This window comes from Narcine bancroftii, chromosome 13, assembly GCF_036971445.1.
Source record: "Narcine bancroftii isolate sNarBan1 chromosome 13, sNarBan1.hap1, whole genome shotgun sequence".
Classification (NCBI taxonomy): Eukaryota; Metazoa; Chordata; class Chondrichthyes; order Torpediniformes; family Narcinidae; genus Narcine; species Narcine bancroftii.
Genome location: NC_091481.1, coordinates 14,929,600 through 14,949,837, shown reverse-complemented (window position 1 = coordinate 14,949,837; position 20,238 = coordinate 14,929,600). Strand labels below are relative to the sequence as shown.

The 20,238-nt window shown below is 37.5% G+C and overlaps 2 protein-coding genes across 6 annotated transcripts in view; one reads left to right on the top strand and one right to left on the bottom strand.

The window, feature by feature from the left end:
- The window catches only part of srpk2 (SRSF protein kinase 2), a 180,599-nt gene that overhangs the window by 136,515 nt on the left and 23,846 nt on the right, over positions 1 to 20,238 (bottom strand). The gene's annotated exons all lie outside the window — the stretch shown is intronic.
- The window catches only part of pus7 (pseudouridine synthase 7), a 48,115-nt gene that overhangs the window by 11,443 nt on the left and 16,434 nt on the right, over positions 1 to 20,238 (top strand). For both annotated transcript variants that reach the window (XM_069908298.1, XM_069908296.1), the window contains exons 5-8: positions 470 to 614; positions 14,089 to 14,200; positions 14,502 to 14,579; positions 18,837 to 18,965. In XM_069908298.1, the coding sequence (XP_069764399.1) occupies positions 470 to 614; positions 14,089 to 14,200; positions 14,502 to 14,579; positions 18,837 to 18,965 (464 nt within the window). The remainder of the gene's footprint in view (positions 1 to 469; positions 615 to 14,088; positions 14,201 to 14,501; positions 14,580 to 18,836; positions 18,966 to 20,238) is intronic.

Genomic DNA, 20,238 nt, shown 5'->3' with positions numbered 1-20,238 from the left:
ATGATGGAGCTGCTCTGGATTTGCTTTTCAAAGTAAGGCACCAGCCATTTGGAAAAGAAATGTCTTCATTGGTTTGATTTGCGGATAAATATATTGGATATTTTAAGAGGTAGAGCAGGAAATTGGTTAAAAGATTGTTATGATCTTTATTAAGCGATAGAGTAGGCACAAATAGTCACCCAGGTGACTCCAGGGATTTTTTTCAGATTTAATGTCAGAGTTCATATGTGACATCACATACAACCGTGAGATTCTTTTTCCTGTGGGCGCGGCAGAATTACCATTAATTACACATATACGTGAGGATAAGACTCTAGTACCAGTGAATAAAATGATCAGGTTGTCCTTACTGTGTGAAACTTACAATGACCTGCATATAGCCTGTTGAGGTGCTGTAAACGGGCTATATTCCTGTGGCTATTTTAGTTTTGTGTTCTCTTCTTGTAACACCAAATATCCTTCTAATTAGATTGTTGAAGATACGAAAGAAAAAAGAACAGTTATTCATCAAGCTGTGAAGAGTCTCTTTCCTGGACTTGAGACAAAAACTGAAGAACGAGAGGGAAAGAAATTTATTGTTGCTTATCACGTTGCTGGGAGGACTGCACTGGCAAGTAAGTTTTATACTATGGTAGATCTTTATGGATTTTCCACGAGGAAACAGAAACGTCACTTCAGAAGATGTCAACTAATTGTTGAAATTCAATTTTGATTCAGTAACATCCAAAAAATGTTGGTCTTAAACATTAAATTTTGTATTCTGAGAATGATTTGCTAACTTAGACCATTACACTTTTTTTAAAAACTGGATGCTGCTTAAGAATTAATTTCTAAAATGTATGGAACTTTTTGTGAAATTTTAGAATTTCAGAAAAGCTGCAGTTTGCTGGAATCCAAGCTGCTAAATATATATTGTTTTAACAGCTTTTGCATGCTACATGCATGTATTTGTTCTCTTGGTCATGCACGTGAATGTTTTCCAAGAATTTACCACATTAGTGGTGAAGGTGTAACATTTTTGCAAAATCAATTTTCCTAGTTTTGATCAACAAGCTAAATGTTAAATATTGAGAAGGTCTCGTACTATGAATCTCTAGGGGAGGGAAAAAAAAGCGAAATGTGTGCAGTGGCTCAAAGAAGCTGCAGATCCTTTCAACCTGGAGGCATAATTTTCAGATGCAAGTCAGGCATGGAATATAAAATGCACTCTTATGGGCCTGAGGAAGCAATGGTTTTTCAACTGTATTGTTTTTCTGAAAATAATTTTAATTTTTAGTCTTCTAAAAATGATAAAACTCAATTACAAATGTATAAGAAAAGGAACCTCGAAGTGTACCTTTCTATGAATGATACATTCAGTGTGTACTTTACTGTTGTTGATTGTCTGGATAGTTCTTGCAGTATAACTTCTGCTTAGAGAGAAATATAGAGCAGAGCTTCTGAAAATTATGGAATTGACAGCTCAATAGTGTGCTTCAAAGGTTCAAACAAATATGGAAATGATTTGGCTGCTATTTTTGGGTAAATACAAAATGAAATCAATTTTTTTTCTTGTTGGCAATATGGTGACATAGCTTATTGTTGTCAATTAGCCTTGTTTCTTGACGAATTGACTACTTAGTTGACACCTTACAATATGTTGCTGGCTAAACTATGAATATGAGTACGATAAAGTACTGTATTGTGTAGTTAATTAGATTTTTGGTTGAATTTGGCCATTGGTTGTTAAATTTGAAGTCAATCCTACATTACATTTGGGGAAGACAGAGCTAGGATTTGCAGAGAAAATCTGGTTGGCACTATGCTTCTCCAAGGTTCGAGTATCCTCGGTTTTATCCTAACTTCTGGTGTTGTCACTGTGGAATTTACTTGATCACCCAGTGGGTTTTTCCGAGGTACTCCTGTTCTTCCAGCATCACAAAGAATTCTTGGTTGGTTCATTGTTTACTGCAAATTACTCCTTTTGCTAATTCAAAAGGGAAGTTGACTTAGGGTGTGAGACAGAGAAAGATGCATTGTAATAGGCAAGCAAGAGAAAGAAGAGAGCTGTCATTTAGCCAATTTTATGTCCTACGATAAGTAAGCCACCTAAGAAATGCACCTGGAACATGGAACTTAATATACAAAAAATGTAGTTGAGCATAAATTCAATTAAAAATTAAACAAGATGCTTTTCATTTGTCGATATTTGGGATGAAAAGGCATAATCTGCATTTGTGGTGACCAGCCAATTAAAGATTATAAAAGTTGTTACTCAGAAGTATTACTCAGAAGTATTACTCAGAAGGTGAAATATTAAAAGCTTTGCTTGTGAAATCAATAACAATTGAGCTGATCATTCATTTTGATTCCTTTCCCTCCATTTTCAAAATGCCTGATATCTTGTGAAGGTGAAGAGGATCATGACTCAAGGCTCGTTTTAATTGACTTGTGACTTTTTGTCGATGAACAAACTGTTTGCCCACTTTGGTCTCTGTAAATTTAAAGTCGAAAATTGGGAAACATTCAAAGTTTTGTGTATTGTTTCTAATTTTACGTTACCTTAAATTTCCAAAATAATTGTTTACCTTGCAGTGCAAATTATATTGTCAGTTATTGAAAGTTCTACCAGTTGTCAAAAGCTACAGCTTCTTCAGTTTAGTCCCAAAATCTTTCATGGGATTATTGGAAGTTTGTAAGGTTAGTTCTGAAGCTTGTATCATTGTGTGAGAAGCATGGCATAAAGTTGGAGGGTGAAGCTGGGTGCTTGGTATATGAGGAAGGAACATGCATTGCTGAATCAAATCAGAAAACGAAGCTTTGAGCAAGTCACTTTAAGAATAAAAAAACCTTCATGGCTACAACAATAGTATTTCTTTCTTTGGCTTGGCTTCGCAGACAAAGATTTATGGAGGGGTATGTCCACGTCTGCTGCAGGCTCGTTGGTGACTGACGAGTCCGATGCGGGACAGGCAGGCAGCGGTTGCAAGGAAAATTGGTGGGTTGGGGTTGGATGTTGGGTTTTTCCTCCTTTGTCTTTTGTCAGTGAGGAGGGCTCTGTGGTCTTCTTCAAAGGAGGTTGCTGCCCGCCGAACTGTGAGGCGCCAAGATGCACGGTTTGAGGCGATATCAGCCCACTGGCGGTGGTCAATGTAACATTGACAACAATAGTATAGACCACTGTTATCAACTGAGTATTTCCATCAGTCACCTTCCTTGAAACAAAATGAAATGTGCAGAGGAGTTAAGCCATATTATGAGTGTGACATTTTTGTGTCTATAACACAAGAACTTGGGGCGGCACGATTAGGGTAGCAGCTATTTCAGCACCAGTGTCCTGGTTTCGAATCTGGCGCTGTAAGGAGTTTGTTTGTACGTTCTCCCCATAATGGGTCTCTTTTTTGAAAGAGTACAGAAGGCCACAAAACTATAGGTTATGGTGTAAAATGAGAATTAAAGGAACAGGTAAAGAAAACTTAAAATGCATTTTTTCTCCAGTGTCGAGGAGGCCATAATGTGAACACTTAATGCAGTGGACTCAATTTGAATTAGTGCAAGTGATTCATTGCTTCACCTGGAAACACTGTGTCCCCAGATGATGAGAAGAGATGAAAGAACCTGTATTGTATTTTCGACAGCTCCAAAAGGGCAGGACCTTAAAAAGTGGGTGGTTGGTGCAAGTGGACCAGGAAATCACAAATGCTGAAGGTTGAAAATGTGTCTGGTAGTGGAATCGCTTTGAAAGTGATGGAAATTGTGGAGAAGGTGAGGACCAAAGCAATTCAATCCTTTTTCTGTTCCAGCAGAGAGTACCAGAGCAGAGGTGTGGGTAATGGATGAAAAGAAATTATTTCAGTGGAAGATTAGATCGTTTTGGTTTAAAACATCATGGGCCCATTATACTCATTTTCTGCAGAGGATGGTGTTTTCATGGCCAAAATCAATCTGGTAAAGCTTGGTTATACTCCATCAAAGGTAAATTCACCTTTGGCTATGTGGGACCAAGTGATTTGAAATTGTGCAGGTTGTGGTTGAAGAGGGATCACCTGTTTAATGGTGAACATTATCGAGCATTTCTTAAGGATTGGTGGATGAGCACATGCATGACGGAAAGCAAAGTTATGTCTTAGAAAGATTTGTATCTTCTGATTTGGCTTTAAATGTTTGTTATAAAAGAGGAAAAAGAACAGGGTTGGGGAAAGAAATACATTCGCAAATTCATGATGTCAGAAAAAAATAATGAACCCAAAAAAAGTCAATTATGCCTTTTACATAGCCCTTTCATTCAGGGACATTTGCTCTTCTTTAATGGAACACCTGCTCTCTAAAAAGCACCAAGACAGAATGTGGGGGTCATTCCAGTCCCTTTTTTTTCAGCAGCGGACCTAGTAACAGTTCCAGAACTTTAGCTGTATAACTTTAGCTGGCATTCTGGGACCAGTTCAGCTAAGGATGTGAATCTGTACTGTAATTTTAGTGTAGTTACAGGTAAGTATTTAAAACTTGGACAAAACATGCAAGTAGCACAACAGGAAAAATCTTTTTAACAATAATACAGCTATCCCAGTGACCCGCTGTCCCAGCGATCCACTGCCTGCTCTCTGTTGCTGTGGACCACTCATGGAGAGGGGTGAGGGCAATCACTAAGTGTGGCTGGGTCCAGCACCAACCTGGCAAGGTATCATTCCCAATACATCACTGATTTGACACTAGGTCTGCCAGATTGAGCTGCAATTATACAGCAAAGGTAAAAGGCAGAGTCGATCGGGCTGACGCCGAGTAGTTCACTCGGCAGGCATTTGAGATTTAACCCATCTCCGATGTCTATGCAGGCTCCCATAAATGCAGAATTCTGAAATGAACTGATGATGAAATAGTGATGCATCCTCGACTCGCCTCATCATTTCATTAAGTGGATGAAGCACTGATGTGTTACTGGGAAGAAAATAAGAGATGATTTAATTCATAAATACGGTGGCTGTTGGCCTTTCAAATAGGGCTTGATCATTCATGAATAAGAAGTATGTATGAAAGGGTACTGAATCTGGAACTCAACAGAAGGAGGGTGTGAATGCTCACTTACTGAATGTATTCAAGAAACTCACTGACAGACATTCAGATATTAAGGGAGTGGAGATTAATGTTGGGGAGTGGCATTGTGATAAAAGACCAGCCCCACACTAATCCCGCCGCCCGGTCTCTAATCACCTTGTGCTGTAAGCAAGCTAGTCTGAGGTTTGTTCTCCGTATGAATGGTCTGAAGCTCACCACCCAGCTCCCCCATCCCCCCAAGGCCCACCACCAGACCCCCAATGATAAATAGTGGTGATTAGTAAGGGATTACAAGGTGGTATGTGAGTGGGAAAAAAAGTCTGAAATCCTCTGCTATAGATCAATACTTGAAGTAGATTTTCACAAGTACTTTTATAAATTGAGCACACATATTTTATTAAATTGTGTGCATATTTTCCCATGCTCTTTTATACATTGTGCACATATGTTTTATTACATTGTGTGTTACGCTCTTTTAGAATTTGTGCACATATGTTTTATTCCGGCTACGATTTTCCCCACACTCTTCGATTAATTGTGTGTTATGTGACAGAGTATATCAATATGTTTTTGGGAGATAAATTGGGAAAGGTTTGTAAGAGTAGGTCACATACTTTAAACAGATCTTATTTGAAATACTGGAGCTCTGCTAATGTTTTTGCAAGCGCTTTGGAGAGTGCCCAAGAGACTTCACTAATGGATTGTTGTTTACAAAAGGCAACAGATGAAAGATCTTGTCGGAGCCACTTTCTGTCTGGAAGAGAGCTTGCAGAGAGAGTCAAATAGGCTTTTTCTCTGAGAGAGAGGGGGAGACACAGATAAGCTCTGCAGTGTTACAGTTGGCAACAGCAGCTGGGACTGGAACAGGACAAGCTGGCAAGCTTGTGGAAAGCCCCATTTGGAAAATAGCCTGGTCAAACCCCTTGTGGTTCATGCAAGAGGAGAGAACTGGCTGACTAATGTTTCACTTGGAATAAGAGAAACAAAAAAGCACTCTGTGGTGACCTGAAAGAAAAAGGTTATCATCTGGAGAACCCTGAGGGGCAAATTTCGTCACTGAAACACTGAAGTGGCTGATGGAAGTACATCAGTTGTGAATGTCCTGGAACATCAAACCTCTCTCTGAATACCAACAAGAACCTTCCTGAGCGGTAACCATTTACCTTTCAAGCACCAAAGCCTGGTGAACTTGATAAATGTTTAATTTTGTGCATAGTATAAGAATTGCCTGCAACCAGTGGATTTGGAGGAGTGAGAAGTAAGATTGGACTGTGAACCAAAGAACTTTCTGAACTTACACAGACATTACATACATGTGCGCTTAGAAATAGAAGGGGGTTAAGTTTGGTTAGTTAAGTTAAAGTGTGATTCTGTTTTCATGTTTAAAGATAATTAAAAGCAAGGTTTGTTTAAGTAACCATTTGTCTTGGTGAATATCTATTGTTGCTGGGTTTTGGGGTCCTCTGGGCTTGTTTCTTCTTTCTTTGGCTTGGCTTCGTGGATGAAGATTTATGGAGGGGTATGTCCACGTCTGCTGCAGGCTCGCTGGTGACTGACAAGTCCGATGCAGGACAGGCAGGCACAGCTGCAGTGGTTGCAACGGAAAATTGGTTGGTTGGGTGTTGGGTTTTTCCTCCTTTGTCTTTTGTCAGTGAGGTGGGCTCTGCGGTCTTCTTCAAAGGAGGTTGCTGCCTGCCGAACTGAGGCGCCAAGATGCACGGTTGGAGGCAAGATCAGCCCACTGGCGGTGGTCAATGTGGCAGGCACCAAGAGATTTCTTTCAGCAGTCCTTGTACCTCTTTGGTGCACCTCTGTCTCGGTGGCCAGTGGAGAGTTCGCCATAGAACACTATCTTGGGAAGGCAATGGTCCTCCATTCTGGAGACGTGACCCACCCAGCGCAGTTGGGTCTTCAGCAGCAAGGATTCGATGCTTGCGTACTCTGCCAGCTCGAGTACTTCGATGTTGGTGATGAAGTCATTCCAATGAATGTTGACGATGGAGCGGAGACAGCGCTGATGGAAGCGTTCTAGGAGCCCTGGGTGATGCCATTAGGGGACCCATGATTCAGAGCCGAACAGGAGCATGGGTATAACAGTTAATAAAAGTAACGTTTAATTGAAAAAACTTGTATCCAGACTCGTCTCTCGCGAACCTAACACTTTCTCAACATAACAATGACCAGTGCGGGGACCAACTGTGTTAGTGTCACCATAATCACCCTAATTTCAGCCTCGTATACAAGATCGGGGGGATATTCTTGAGCCATTTTTTTGGTGGAGGGAAAAAAGGTGGGTCTAACATGCCATCAAATACGGTCTACCATTCGTGACATTAGACGTTGACGCTGTTGAGTTACACGTCCTGGCTCTTTTGCTCGTGGAATCTCGGCATGCCGTGTAAAACGACACACTGACCGGAAAAATGCAGGCTTTGTTCGTTTCAGTGTAAATGACCAAATCCAGCTTAATGGCAGGACTTCCTTACAGAAATATCGTAGTATTTTTAAAAAAACCATAAATAAAAGTAGGACACTGGGTGTAGCTTAAAAAAAATCAATCATTTGATGGTAGTTTTGCTGATTTCAAATTTTGAGACGTGGAAAACTTGAAAATAAAATGTGTACATTGCTTCATGAAAGGATATGGTTATGATTCATCCATTGTAGTAGAGTTTCAGCATTGGAAGCTTGTATTTGTGAAGATAAATGGCAAGTCTAACCTTACTAAAAGTATGAGCCAGGCTAATAGCTGAATGGAGGAGAGTACTGCACTAATGGCTAATGCACCAGAGCATTCAAGATCAGTGTTTTAATCATTTAACAATAAATCTTTTGTAGAGCAATGAAGCCATTGTCATGTGTAAGACAAAGTGAATGATCATCTCGAGTAGATTTCATAATTTTGCAAACTGACAGTAAGGCAATTGTCTGAACAAAAATATGATAGATAAAATCTACAATGTTTTGTCTGAAAGTGTAGTAGAAACTCAGCAGTCATTCACTGGAGTTTTGCACATTTCATTTCAGAGAAAATTATTTGATCTCAAACTGCATTGTAGCCCCTTTGGTACTGTAATGGATAAATATTGGGAGGAATTTTGGTAAGATTACAGTAGGTTACATACATACACACATTTTAAAACAGATCTTATTTGAATGACTGAAGAATTCATATTCCATAACATTGCAGGATCTCTGGAGAATGTGATGCACATTTCACAAGTAGGTGCTAATTGAAATGATGTCATGAAATGAATGGACTGGAGACACTCTGGCTGTTGGAAGCTCTTTTCAAGGATTTTGACAGAGTGCACAGAAAGGTCACTCCTGGGTTTTGTTTACCTAAGGCAATATCTTGACCAAGGAGAAGAACTCCTATTGTTTGGTGGAGAAGGTGGGGGTTTTGTTGCAAGTGAGAGAGACACATGGGCTTTCTGTCAGTCTCAGTTGGAGAGAGAGAAAGACAAGTTCAACAAGCTCTCTCAGCTAGTGTGTGTGACACTGAAAAGCAGCTGAACAGGAAGCTGGTTGAAACTGATGAAAAGTTCCAGAGCAGTGGATGGCTGGAAGTGCTACCTGTCTGATGTTTCTCTTGGAATAAGCAGGAAAGGAACTCTGGGTTAGCCTGAAAGAAAGAGGTTACCATCTGGAGAATCCTGATGGGGAAAGTTTCATCAGCAAGACATTGAGGTGACTAATGGTGGTCCCTCAGTTGTGGAAATCCTGGAACAACAAATCTCTTTCTGCAAACCCTACAAGAACCTTCCTGAGTGGTAAACATTGAACTTTTGAGCACCAAAGCCTGGTGAACTTTACACATGTTAAATTCTGTGCACAGTATAAGAATTGCCTGCATCCAGAGAACTTGGAAGAAGGAAAAGTGAGCTTGAACTGTGAACCAAAGAACTTTTCTTAAATTTACACACACATTACATACATGTATGTGCATGAGGTTAATTTGGGTTAGTTAAGTATAGAGATAAGTTAAAGCTTGATTCTATTTTCATGTTTAAAGTTGTTAAAAACAACTTTTGTCTTAAAACTACTTGTCTTGGTGGATGTCTGTGGCTGCTGGGTTTTGGGGTCCTTTGGGCTTGTAACAGTACTGTTAACCTATTGGGCCTAGTTGGTTGATATTTATTGGCTGTTGAGACCTTGCAACAATATTAAGTTTGAATGTATGCCAAAGAGACAACAAAGCTATTTTAATTCACTCAATTAGATTGTAAGGAATGTTATTAGTAGCTAAAATATATCCAACAAACTTGGTATTGGTACTGTAATTAGTAGGTTGGTCACTTTTTTTAAATGAGCTGCATTTAAGTCATGTTAGCAAAGTTGCAGTAACCAGATGTTCCATGAACTCAGCCATCTAAATATGGGCTTTGAGTGTGCTGTGAATTGTACAATTCAACCTTGTGTTAGTGTGGAAGCAAAAGCTGCTATCCTGTTTTTAACAGTTTTTTTTTGTGTTTACCATATAACTCAGCATTTTTTTCTATTGTGCAGTTAGATTAAAGAAAATGACCATACTACTATTGCTTGCCTTTCATGCTGTAGGCTGCATAATCTGTCATTCGCTGCAGCGTTCTATTATGGAGTTATAGAATTATGGAGCTGATAATTATCCTTGTTTTGAATTGTTATTCTTTGTTTTCATCTCGTTGTATTGGACATGGGATGTCAGATTTGTGCTATTTGTTTGTTCAATGGCCTCCCACCACTGGTTTTCAGGTGCAGAGTATGATCTAATATTTCTGGAGAAACATTATAAAATTGGAAACTAAAGCACAGAAAACAAGGTTCTGCAACAGCTTGGTGGTTGGTTCGCACATATTATTTAATTGTGAACGGAATACATTTTTTTGTCCAAATTTTCTTTACTTGCTCAGTCACTCATTCTCTTAGGAAGCCCTAAAATTCCACAGTTTTTTGTTCTGGAATATGAGCATTGTTTATAGCATCTCCATTTGGTAAGTTTGAAACAAGGAGAGTGGTTCTTAAATTAAAGTATCTTATTAATATAACTGGACATGCATAAATAGTGAAAGTATCTTGTTCTTTGGGAAGGGGACTTGAGGAAACATAAATGTTTTTAAACACGTCAGTTGTCTGTTACTTCAGAAATGTTCTTTGTAGACTATGATTTATCAGATCTCGGGAAATAAAACTTTTATATATACATGAGTCATAACACAGGATCATGAATATTTCTTTTAAGATAACACGTATTCCACTAACCATATATTTCAATAAAAAGGCCAATTTGATAAAATGAACTTTGTGCTAATATTTTTGATCTTGTATGATCAGGTTTTTTCCTAAAAGGAATATACTAGTCTGTTTGTACAGTAGAAGTCTGAAAATCCAGACTGCTCATTGGATGGGTTCAGAATTTCCAGATTCATGGGCAGTATTTTTAAAATTCAAATTTAAGGAGGAATAATGAAGAGTTGAACAGGTAAATTTTGATAGTCTATTCATTAGCAAATACAATGTGCTTCATTTATGAAAACAAGCAGCTTGAAAGAAAAATAAAGTAATCACTTGATAAAAATGTAAATATAACATTTTTTCTCTATAAAAAAGGCAATGCTTAAAATTAAGCTTAAAATGCATATTGTAAAATATGCAGTATACAAATTATTTTTAATTTATTAATGAAACATTTTCATAGAAAATACAAAGGACAAAAAACAATATTTATTTGTTCATTTCCACGACTTCTGTCACATCTGCTGCATGGTTTGCTTGTTGCTGTTGTGCATCTGTGGCGCTTACACATGAAGACACACAAAAGTCCACAATTTTAAAAGTCTGAGAGTTTTTGAAAAGTCTAGATTCGCGGGTGGTCCGGATTTCTGGCAGACGCACTTCTAGACTTCTATTGTATTTGGAAAATGTGTGAATTAATTGAAATGTGGAACAAAACAAAAATCAGATATGCAGATCAATGGGATTGAAATCCATGACATTACAGTTGAAGTAACTGGGGAACAGTTTGAATTACAGCATTGACCTGGCAAATTCCCCTTCTGCTGACCTATTTTGCACATTCATAGCTGCAATTCCTGCATGGCCACCTGCAATACACCCACACTAGGATGTTGTTCTACAAATTAAATAATATTCTGTTTATACTTCTTATGCTTTTCAATGGTTGGACAGAGGTCAAAGCAGCAGGTAAGATGCATTTCATTCCACTGAAAAGAAATGTCAGCCATTCTGGGCAGTGTCCCAAACAGAAGATTGTATATGGGGCTGTTAATTAGAAACAGTTTTCTATGGAAGACCCTTATGTTAAAAATGGAATTCTTCCATGATCATCAATACACAGAACAAGTTGTGGAATGCCTATTTGTCTCATATTTTGGGGAATTGTTTTTGTGTTCCAGAGTCCTTGGAGTGACAAGCAATGTTTTGATCTGATGTTGCTGAGAAATATGTGGCATTAGTGTTGGCTTTAAGTAAATATACATTTAGTTGCTAAGATGCAGTTCCTGTTTGTCATATGGGAGGTAATACAATATTCAATTAAAAACGGGTGAGCTGGAGTGAGCATTTGTTGCACTGCCATGTTAAATTACAGTCCATTATTAAGGAAAACAAAAAAACATTTTTTTTTTTGCTTCATTTTAAAGTACTAATATTTTTACCACCTTGCACTTCCTCATTTTCTAAATAGATTTTGATGTGGTTGTTAATTGAAAATATGTATTTTTCTCAAGTGAATATCATCATAGAAAGTACACTATGATTTAAGAAAGGTAAAAATAGCAGGACTGAATATAAACTTAACGTTAGTAAATTTTAGAGTTCTGTGAATATACATTTGTATTTTTTTTTAAAATAGCATTATTTAGTTTACTGCTTTTAAAACAATTTTATCATGTTAATTTAAAATCACAAGGCATGTTATTATTGGGAAACATCAAATATTTTTGTAATAGTATGATTTTTTTTAGTTTAAAGAGGAATGTTACTTTGGATATGCAGAGATCTGTTCTTTTATACATTTACCTGAACCATAAACAGCAAAGTTATAGTTTAACATCCCATCTAAGGAGTGGTACCTTAGAAATTGTAGCATTCGCTTCAGTCCCACACTGAAGTATTGTGATTCTGGAATTCAAATCCTAGAATAAAATTTGAATCAATGGCCTTTGGACACAGTACAAACTGGTTGTATCTGCAACATGCCAAACAACATCCATTCAGTCCCTTTTACCAAAAAGTAAATAAATGGATTATTTTGTGAGTTAAAATTGTTCTTGATAAACAAAATATCTTATAAATGTTATGGAACATCACAATTTTTGTTCTGGTAAAAATATGATTAAATTTGCAGAATGTGAAGTGAAGGAATATTGAAACCTTTCTTCCTTTTCATTTAACAGAACTTGACAGAAAATAAAAAAAATTAATGCTGCATTTCATGAAACTAAAAGAACAACTACAGAAAAAAAAATTGGAAACAATCACGAGGTCAGGCAGCGTCTGTGAAAAGAGAAGCAGTTGGTTTCAATCTGATAAGAATTCTGAACTTGAAGTATTCACTGTTTCTCCTTCCCCAGATGTTGACCAGTTGAATATTTATAGCATTTTACATTGCATTGTAACATTTTTTTTAACTTTATTTGAAAATCTTGCTTTTTGACCAGTGTTATGCTTCAGAGTTGAAAAGTAATGATCATGTAATGTGCAAATTTTGTTTGGGCCTACTTTACTAACTAAGGATTTAAGAGAATAAAATATTTATGAAGGCAATTGGGAAAGAAACAGGGTGTAGTTCTGACTTGGTAGAACAGCACAGAGCTATCTTGGGTCTATTGATCATGAGTGTTTATTGTCATATGCATAAGTAGAAAGTTCATCAAAATTCTTACTTGCTTCAGCCACATGGGTACCCAAGAAATGCCAACCACAATGGTCTAAATTAAAGAACCACAATGCACAATGAGACAAAAAAGAGATAATGACTACTAAAGAATCGACAAATATTCACAGATACAGTTCGTACAAAAAAAAGTGATGTTTCAATAGTGCAGATAGATGTTCTGGTAGTTTATGGTTAGGGTGGTATCGAAAGGTTCAAGAGCCTGATAGCTGTTGGGGGGAAAATGCTGATCTTAAATCTAGGACTGCAGGTTTCTGTAACTTCTGACTGAAGGTAGAGGTATGAAGAGATTGTGACCAGGATGATGGGGATCCTTTAAGATGTTAGCTGCCTTATTGAGGCAAGGTCTCACATAAGTCAGTGCCCATGATGTACTTAGCTAGATTTGCCACCTTCTGCTTTGGTTCTCAAATTTCAAATCTAAGCTGTGATTTAATTAGTATAATTTCCATGGTACACGTTGACATTCAACAGAGCATTTGACAGTTTGCCAAATCTCTTCGGCCTTCTTGGAAAGTCATGTGTCATCTTCATGGTTGCTTTGATGTTCTGGCTCCAGAAGTCCTCTGATTTGTGGACTCTTAAGAACTTAGAAGGTGATAGCCCACTCCAATGCCAATGAAGACAGCTATGTGGTCGTTCTGCCTCCCATCTCCTTTTCCTAAAGTCCACATCTTACTGATGTTGACAGCACTTGTTCTGGCACTAAACATCCAGATTTTTCATTTCCATTTGGCAATTTCTAGCACAGCATCAGTCTATTGTTGCATAAGGCTGACAATTAATGGTTTCCAAGGGAAACAGAATTCACTCATGAATTAAGATATAAACATTCTGAAATCCATAAATTAATGGCTGAATTTGACTTCTTGTTTTAAATCTGATTAAGCCTGGTCAATGAAGTTGAAGGTCTGCAGACTTTCATGTTTTACTCGAAATCCAGTGATTTTTAATTTTGGGTTTTGTTTTTGATTTCTGAATGCAAATTCAATTTAAGAAATTCAGCAGGTTCTGCCTTGTTCCTTTATACAGTTTATTACTTGATTAATACATTTGTGGCATGCAAACTATTACTACTATAAATAAAGGGAGAAGTAAATGTACATTTTTTTTTCAATGATATCTTTTAGGTTAATCAATAACTTTTATTCCTCCCAAAGATCCAAGAAAACACTCATGGCCCAAAAACAGGGGAAGCTATTGCCATTTTGTGTTATACAAAGAAAACAAAGATACAATGGATGCTATTAATGTGTTGTCTAAATTTTTGAGGTACAGTATGTTACATACCTATTTAGTGAATAAAATTTTGTACTATTTTTGGTATAAATCAATTAAATTAGAATAAATACATTTATAGGTACATTGTTTTCAAGAGATGGAATGAGGTTTTCAAAATTGAATTAAACAGCATTACAAATTGAGAAATAATTGGAGTTAAATCAAGAAGTTCTACATACCATATATTTATATCTGGGGTTTATGCACTTAAAACCACTTATAATGAAAATAAAATGTAAGCTTTCATTGTTTTACTTTATCTTAGAAACATTTTTCTTCACTGTTTCTGCAGAGTTAAACCAAACATATTTTCATATATGGGAACCAAAGATAAAAGGGCTATAACTGTACAAGAAATTGCAGTTGTTAAGTAAGTATTTCTTATGACTGGCTTATTGTTTAAGCTATGAGAGCAATAAAGTCTTTCTCCTCTTTAGTTTTCATTCACCCTGGGTTGTTGTTGACAAAGTAAAAGTTGCAGACACTAAGGCAGTGTATATTAGTTGATCAGCAGTAAATATGGTTTCAAATAGAATGTATAAGTTGTGAATCAGACTAATAACTTGGTAAACTGGCTTATGCTTGTTTTAAGTAAAAATACAAAAATGCCATCGGAATTCAGCAGGTCTCGCACTGTCCATAGAAGGTAAAGATTGAGCCTGAGGCCTTCTTCAAGGTATGAGCAAGAAGCAGGTACATGCCTAAATACAAAGGCTGGGGGAGAAGGGAAGGAAGGGCAGGGGGAAGAGCACAGGCTGACAGACAAAAGGTGATAATTAGACAGGGATAAAAGGAAAGGTGACAATTGATTAGGGAAAGGAGTAGCTCTGTCAATTTAGAGCTGGAGGAAAGGAGATGGGGTAATAGAAACAGTGAGAGGAAAGCAGAAATGGGGAAGGGGAGAGATGGTGGGGGTAGGGGGATGGGGCAAATGGAAACCAGATAAATCAATACCATCTGGTTGGAATATGCCCTGGTTGGGATGGACCCCCACTCCTCCCCCCCCCCCCCCCCCCCCCCCAACTGCTTGAGGTATAGACCGGGGAGGAATGGCAGCGAGGTGCAATGGTCCACATTATAATTGTATTCCTATGGAATTTAAGTATGGTTGCCAAATTTTTTATTAAAGTGTTATACTTTTTTCTTAAGTCATTTCTCTAGGGGAATATAGCTTTGTATTTCTGTGTTCCAGCAAATAATGCTGGGCCACTGCCAATGCGATCATTATGAATTGGATTTGAAATTTGGACAGATTCATTGTAAATGTTGTGTACATTATATTTCCCAACAGGAACAACTCTGGGTCCTGTGGGAATTTTTTACGTATAATGTTTTTCTAGAACTTGGCCTAGTTCCACCCAGAAGGGTCCAGGTTGCATGCACAAAGGTTCCTATGTGCCACGTCTAGAGCATTGATTTGACAATTCTGGTTTAGATCTGTTCAATTTTTGTGGTGTCAGGAACAGTTGGTGTAGAAAGTAGTATTGTACTATTCTGTACCGTGCATGAATGATTGCAGTCATGCTGGTCTGACAAAAGTCATTATTCTTAGGTCTGACTCCCATCTCTGCCTTGATTTGTGAAAGCCTGGTTTAGGTCCTTCCGCTTGGAGCAAGAAATACATTACCAAGATGAACTTCTGTGTGTTCCCCCTTCGAATCATAGCCTCTAAGTCACTGCGTGCTGGTAGGGCCATAGTTGAACTTAATTTGTCCTTCAGAAAAGATCTTAACTGAAGGTAGCAGTGGAATGTCTTATTTGATAAATCATACTTATTCCTGAGTTGTTCAAATGACATTAGCTGCCCCGCTTATAACAGTCCTCTTCGCATCTGACGCCATTACAACGCCAGGTGTCCAGGATCTTGTAACCTACCATCAATGGTTTTAATCTATTTGGAGTCAGGGCAGCCTACTTTGATTTCTAGATATTGGTTAATTTTATTCCAAATGAAGATAATTTGTTTTAGTATTGGGGTGCCTGTTATCCCAGTGCAGGTCAATTTGTGCCCAGGGTGTTACACCTCCCCGTTCAAAGAGTATGCATCTTGACTGGGCTGGCCAATAGTATTTATTGAAGTATGGCATTTGTAATCCACTCAGACAGTATTCACAGGTCAATTTGACCCTGGCTAACTTCCCATTCTATAGAAATGTCCTTATTTATGAGAGCAAATTTTGGAAGAATCTCCAGGACACTGTCTGGAAGAGGTATTGAAGTCTTGGCCACACATTCATTTTAACCCAGTTGACTCTACCCACTAAAGTTATGGGCAGGGACATCCACCTATTTAAGTCCTCCTCTATTCTCCCAAGCATAATTTAGTTTATATAAATTATTTAAGATATTGTCTTTTCTGACTCCAAGGTATTTGATCCTGTTTTGTGGCCACTTTAAATAATTGTTTTCTTGATTTGACTGTAATCCCCCTTAGTAAGTGGCATGGTTTCACTCTTGTCCCAATTAATCTTGTATCTAGAGATCTCCCATAGTCCTCCAGAGTAGAGTGCAGTGTGAACAACGAGTTTGCTGGTTCTGTCAGATATATCACTATGTCATCAGCAAATAAAATTGTTTTTATGTTCTTCCTGGCCTGCTCTAAAACCCTTGATCCTGGCAAATGGCTTCGGCCAGGGACTCCATGGTTAGTATGAACAGGGCTGGAGATAGTGGGCACCCTTACCTACTTGATTTTGTCAGCGAGAAGGCTGGAGAAATTTGTCCATTGGTCACAACTTTAGCCTTGGGCGCATAGGCACTCTTACCCAATTTATAAAAGTTGGTCCTAACCCCAACTTTTCCATCACTTTGAATAAGAAATCCCACTCCAATCTGTCAAATGCCTTTTCCGCATCCAGGACCAGATGCAATATACTCAACGGTCCACTGATGCTATCTGCTACCTGTCTTTATTTATTAGTTTTGGCAAATGTTTTGGCAGTCTATTTGCCAAGGCTTTGGCAAGTATTTTATAATCTGTGTTTAACAGTGAAATAGATCTATAGGAAGATGATGTTAGCAGATCTTTGTCTTTTTTTAAGTATCGTCGTAATGATTATTGTCGAAAAAGATTCTGGGAGGGTATGAGTCTCCATTGCCTGGTCTACCACCTCTCTATAAAGAGGCACCAATAAGTCTTTAAGTTCCTTATAAAACTCAGGTGGAAACCCTACTTCCCCTGGAGACTTATTAGTCTGCAGCGAATTCAATGTTTTCCTATCTCTTCTTCTGTGAAGGGAAGATCTAGGCCTTATTGTTTTCTCCCCCCCTCTCCTTTCTTTCCTTCTCCCCCAGCCTTCCTGCTATATTGAAAAAGGGTTCAGGCCCGAATCATTGCTACATAAAAAAGGACTGAGAGACCTGATTTTCTCCAGTACTTTTGTGTATTAAATTACAATCACAGCATCTGTAGACTTTCTTGTTTAACTCAAAACTGTTATTAGAAGTTTAGTACTAAAACCAAAAGTATTAAATCAGTGGTTTTCAACCTTTTTTTACCCATTCACATACTATCTTAAACCCTACTCCATAGGTGCTCTGTGATTAGTAAGGGATTACTTCAAGTGGTATGTGAGTCGGGGGGAAAAAAGGTTGAGAATCACTGCTCCAGAGCTAATTGTTACTGAAATATTTTGCTTGAAAAAAAGTCATTGGCCCATTTCTTTGGAGTTATGAAACCGTGTACATAATGAGTCAATGAGGTAAGATTAAAACAGATTTTAAAACTTTTTCTTTCCACTCACGTACCACCTTAAGTAATCCCTTATTAATCATCAAGCACCTATAGCATAGGGATTAAATTAACACTTTTAAATGAACTCTATTAAAAAATATAATTTATCAGCTTCGAGCATTTCTTCACATTGAATAAGTAATGCACTTTACGTGAGTATCCAATATTTTCATGGCATAACTGTTGAAGGGAGTTGGTGCTCTACTACTTGACTCCTGGAGCCATTCTCGAAAACCTAAGCATTTCTGCTTTAATATTTTTTAATGTATTTTTAAATGTGCTACCCACTTTACACCCAATTAACCTAAACCCCACCCCCCCGGTACGTTGCGAACAGTGAGAGGAAACTGGAGCACCTGGGGAAAACCCACACAGACACAGGGAGCATGTACAAACTCCTTACAGAAAGCACGGGATTTCAAACCCTGGTTAAAGGTGTGGCGCTAACAGAAGTGGTTAAAGTTTTAAATTTTGTACATTCCAAATTAAGAAAATGTACATTATATTTTAATTCTATTGGAGAGGACGGGATGAAGTTTTCACTCCATGTCACATAGTTATTAACTAAAAAAGAATTAATTATCACCGCCAACTTCCTGATCCTGTCACTAACATTGTCATCAGTTTATACAATTAAAAATACTTTGGTTAACCAAAGTTAAATTGTTTAACCAAGGAAACAACTTCTAATGGAAAATAAACCTGTTTACTGAATACATTAATGTCTGAGATTGAAATTTATGCTATTACTTTAGGTATGTTTTCAAATTTGATGTAATTTCAAGTATTATAGGAAATTGAAATTTTATAACCTGTCTGTATTTGTCAAGTTTCATAGGATAACAGTTGAATTTCCAGATTCATGTTGATGCCATAGACTTGAATATCTTACAGAATCACAGCACAGAGACTTTCTCATCTGAACAAATGTTTAATGAACTTCAGGTTGGGGAATTTCAGTTATAAAAAATATCCTTTGAAGTTGGGAGAATTGCAAGGGAATAACTTTACAGTTGTTCTAAGGTAAGATTGGTAAGGAAAGATAAGACAAATGTATTGTAACTTGTTTAAAAATATGTAATTAAATTAATAAAAAAATGAGCAGACAATGGTTAATTGTTTAAAGTTTCCTTGACTTTGTATATTATCTGTTGCCACATTGTAGGAACAAAGTAATGGTGGGGTCCAAATAATGCAATATGGTGAGAGCCTTTGTTTTAGATGTGTGTGTTGTTCATTCTCAAAAGATGAGTCCCACCTTGCAAATAAAGGAACAGATGTAAATTGGTGACCACCTTCCAGGTGACTGTTTCTTCTATGTCAAATAGGAGAAATTATACTAGGGAATAAGGAAATGCAAAGCAATTGAACTGTTTTTGTCAGGTAATTCTCCCTGATGTGGTGGAGAAAACATGGGCTAGATTTTCTCTTTCAAGAAGTGCAAGTCCAGATTATCCATAATTGAATTTAAAAATGTCCTTAGTCATTCTGATTGGTGTCCTTTAGTGTTCTTCAAGTTTCAGTTTCACATTTGCTCAAACTGAATTCTATTTGTCATAGCTTTTCTCATTTACTTAAAAATAAGTTTGTTTTAATTTCATGCTGCAGATCTCACTGCTTATAACGCTACCTAACCTTGTGCCATTAGCAAACTAAAGGTGTGACTTTCTGATGCAATATCGAAGTCATGCACTGTAGCCAAAAATTCAGACTGCTCGGGGATTGGATTGGTCCGGATTTTCGGATCTTCCAGATTCTCGGGCAGTATGTTTAAAATCCAAATTTAAGGAGGAATAAAGAAGATATGAACAGGTAAATTTTGATAGTATATTCATTAGCAAATACAGCTTGCTTCAGTTATCAAAATGAGCAGTTTTAAAGAAAAATAAAGTGGTCGCTTATTGTCGCTATGCATCTATGGTGCTTACACACACGCATACAAAAGCTCGATTAAATTTTTTAAATTTTAGAGTTTTCAAAAAGTCTGGATTCTCGTATTTCTGGCATCTGATTTTTGGACGTACTGTATAAACATGGATCATTATAGACCATTTATCATTTTGCCAATTTGACTACCTGCCCACTATCATTATCCTCTATCCCTTTCATTCCGTATTTCCCAGCTGGTTTAAATCTTGATTCAACTTTAGCTCACAATTTTATGAGGGCTAAAGTTGAATCAAATGCTTTCTAAACAATGATCATAAATTAACACTGGTGACAATCCTCCAATTGCTGCTTTACCTGTTACTTCAGAAATTTGGGTTAGGTTTGTCAGGTATGACAAAATAATGTT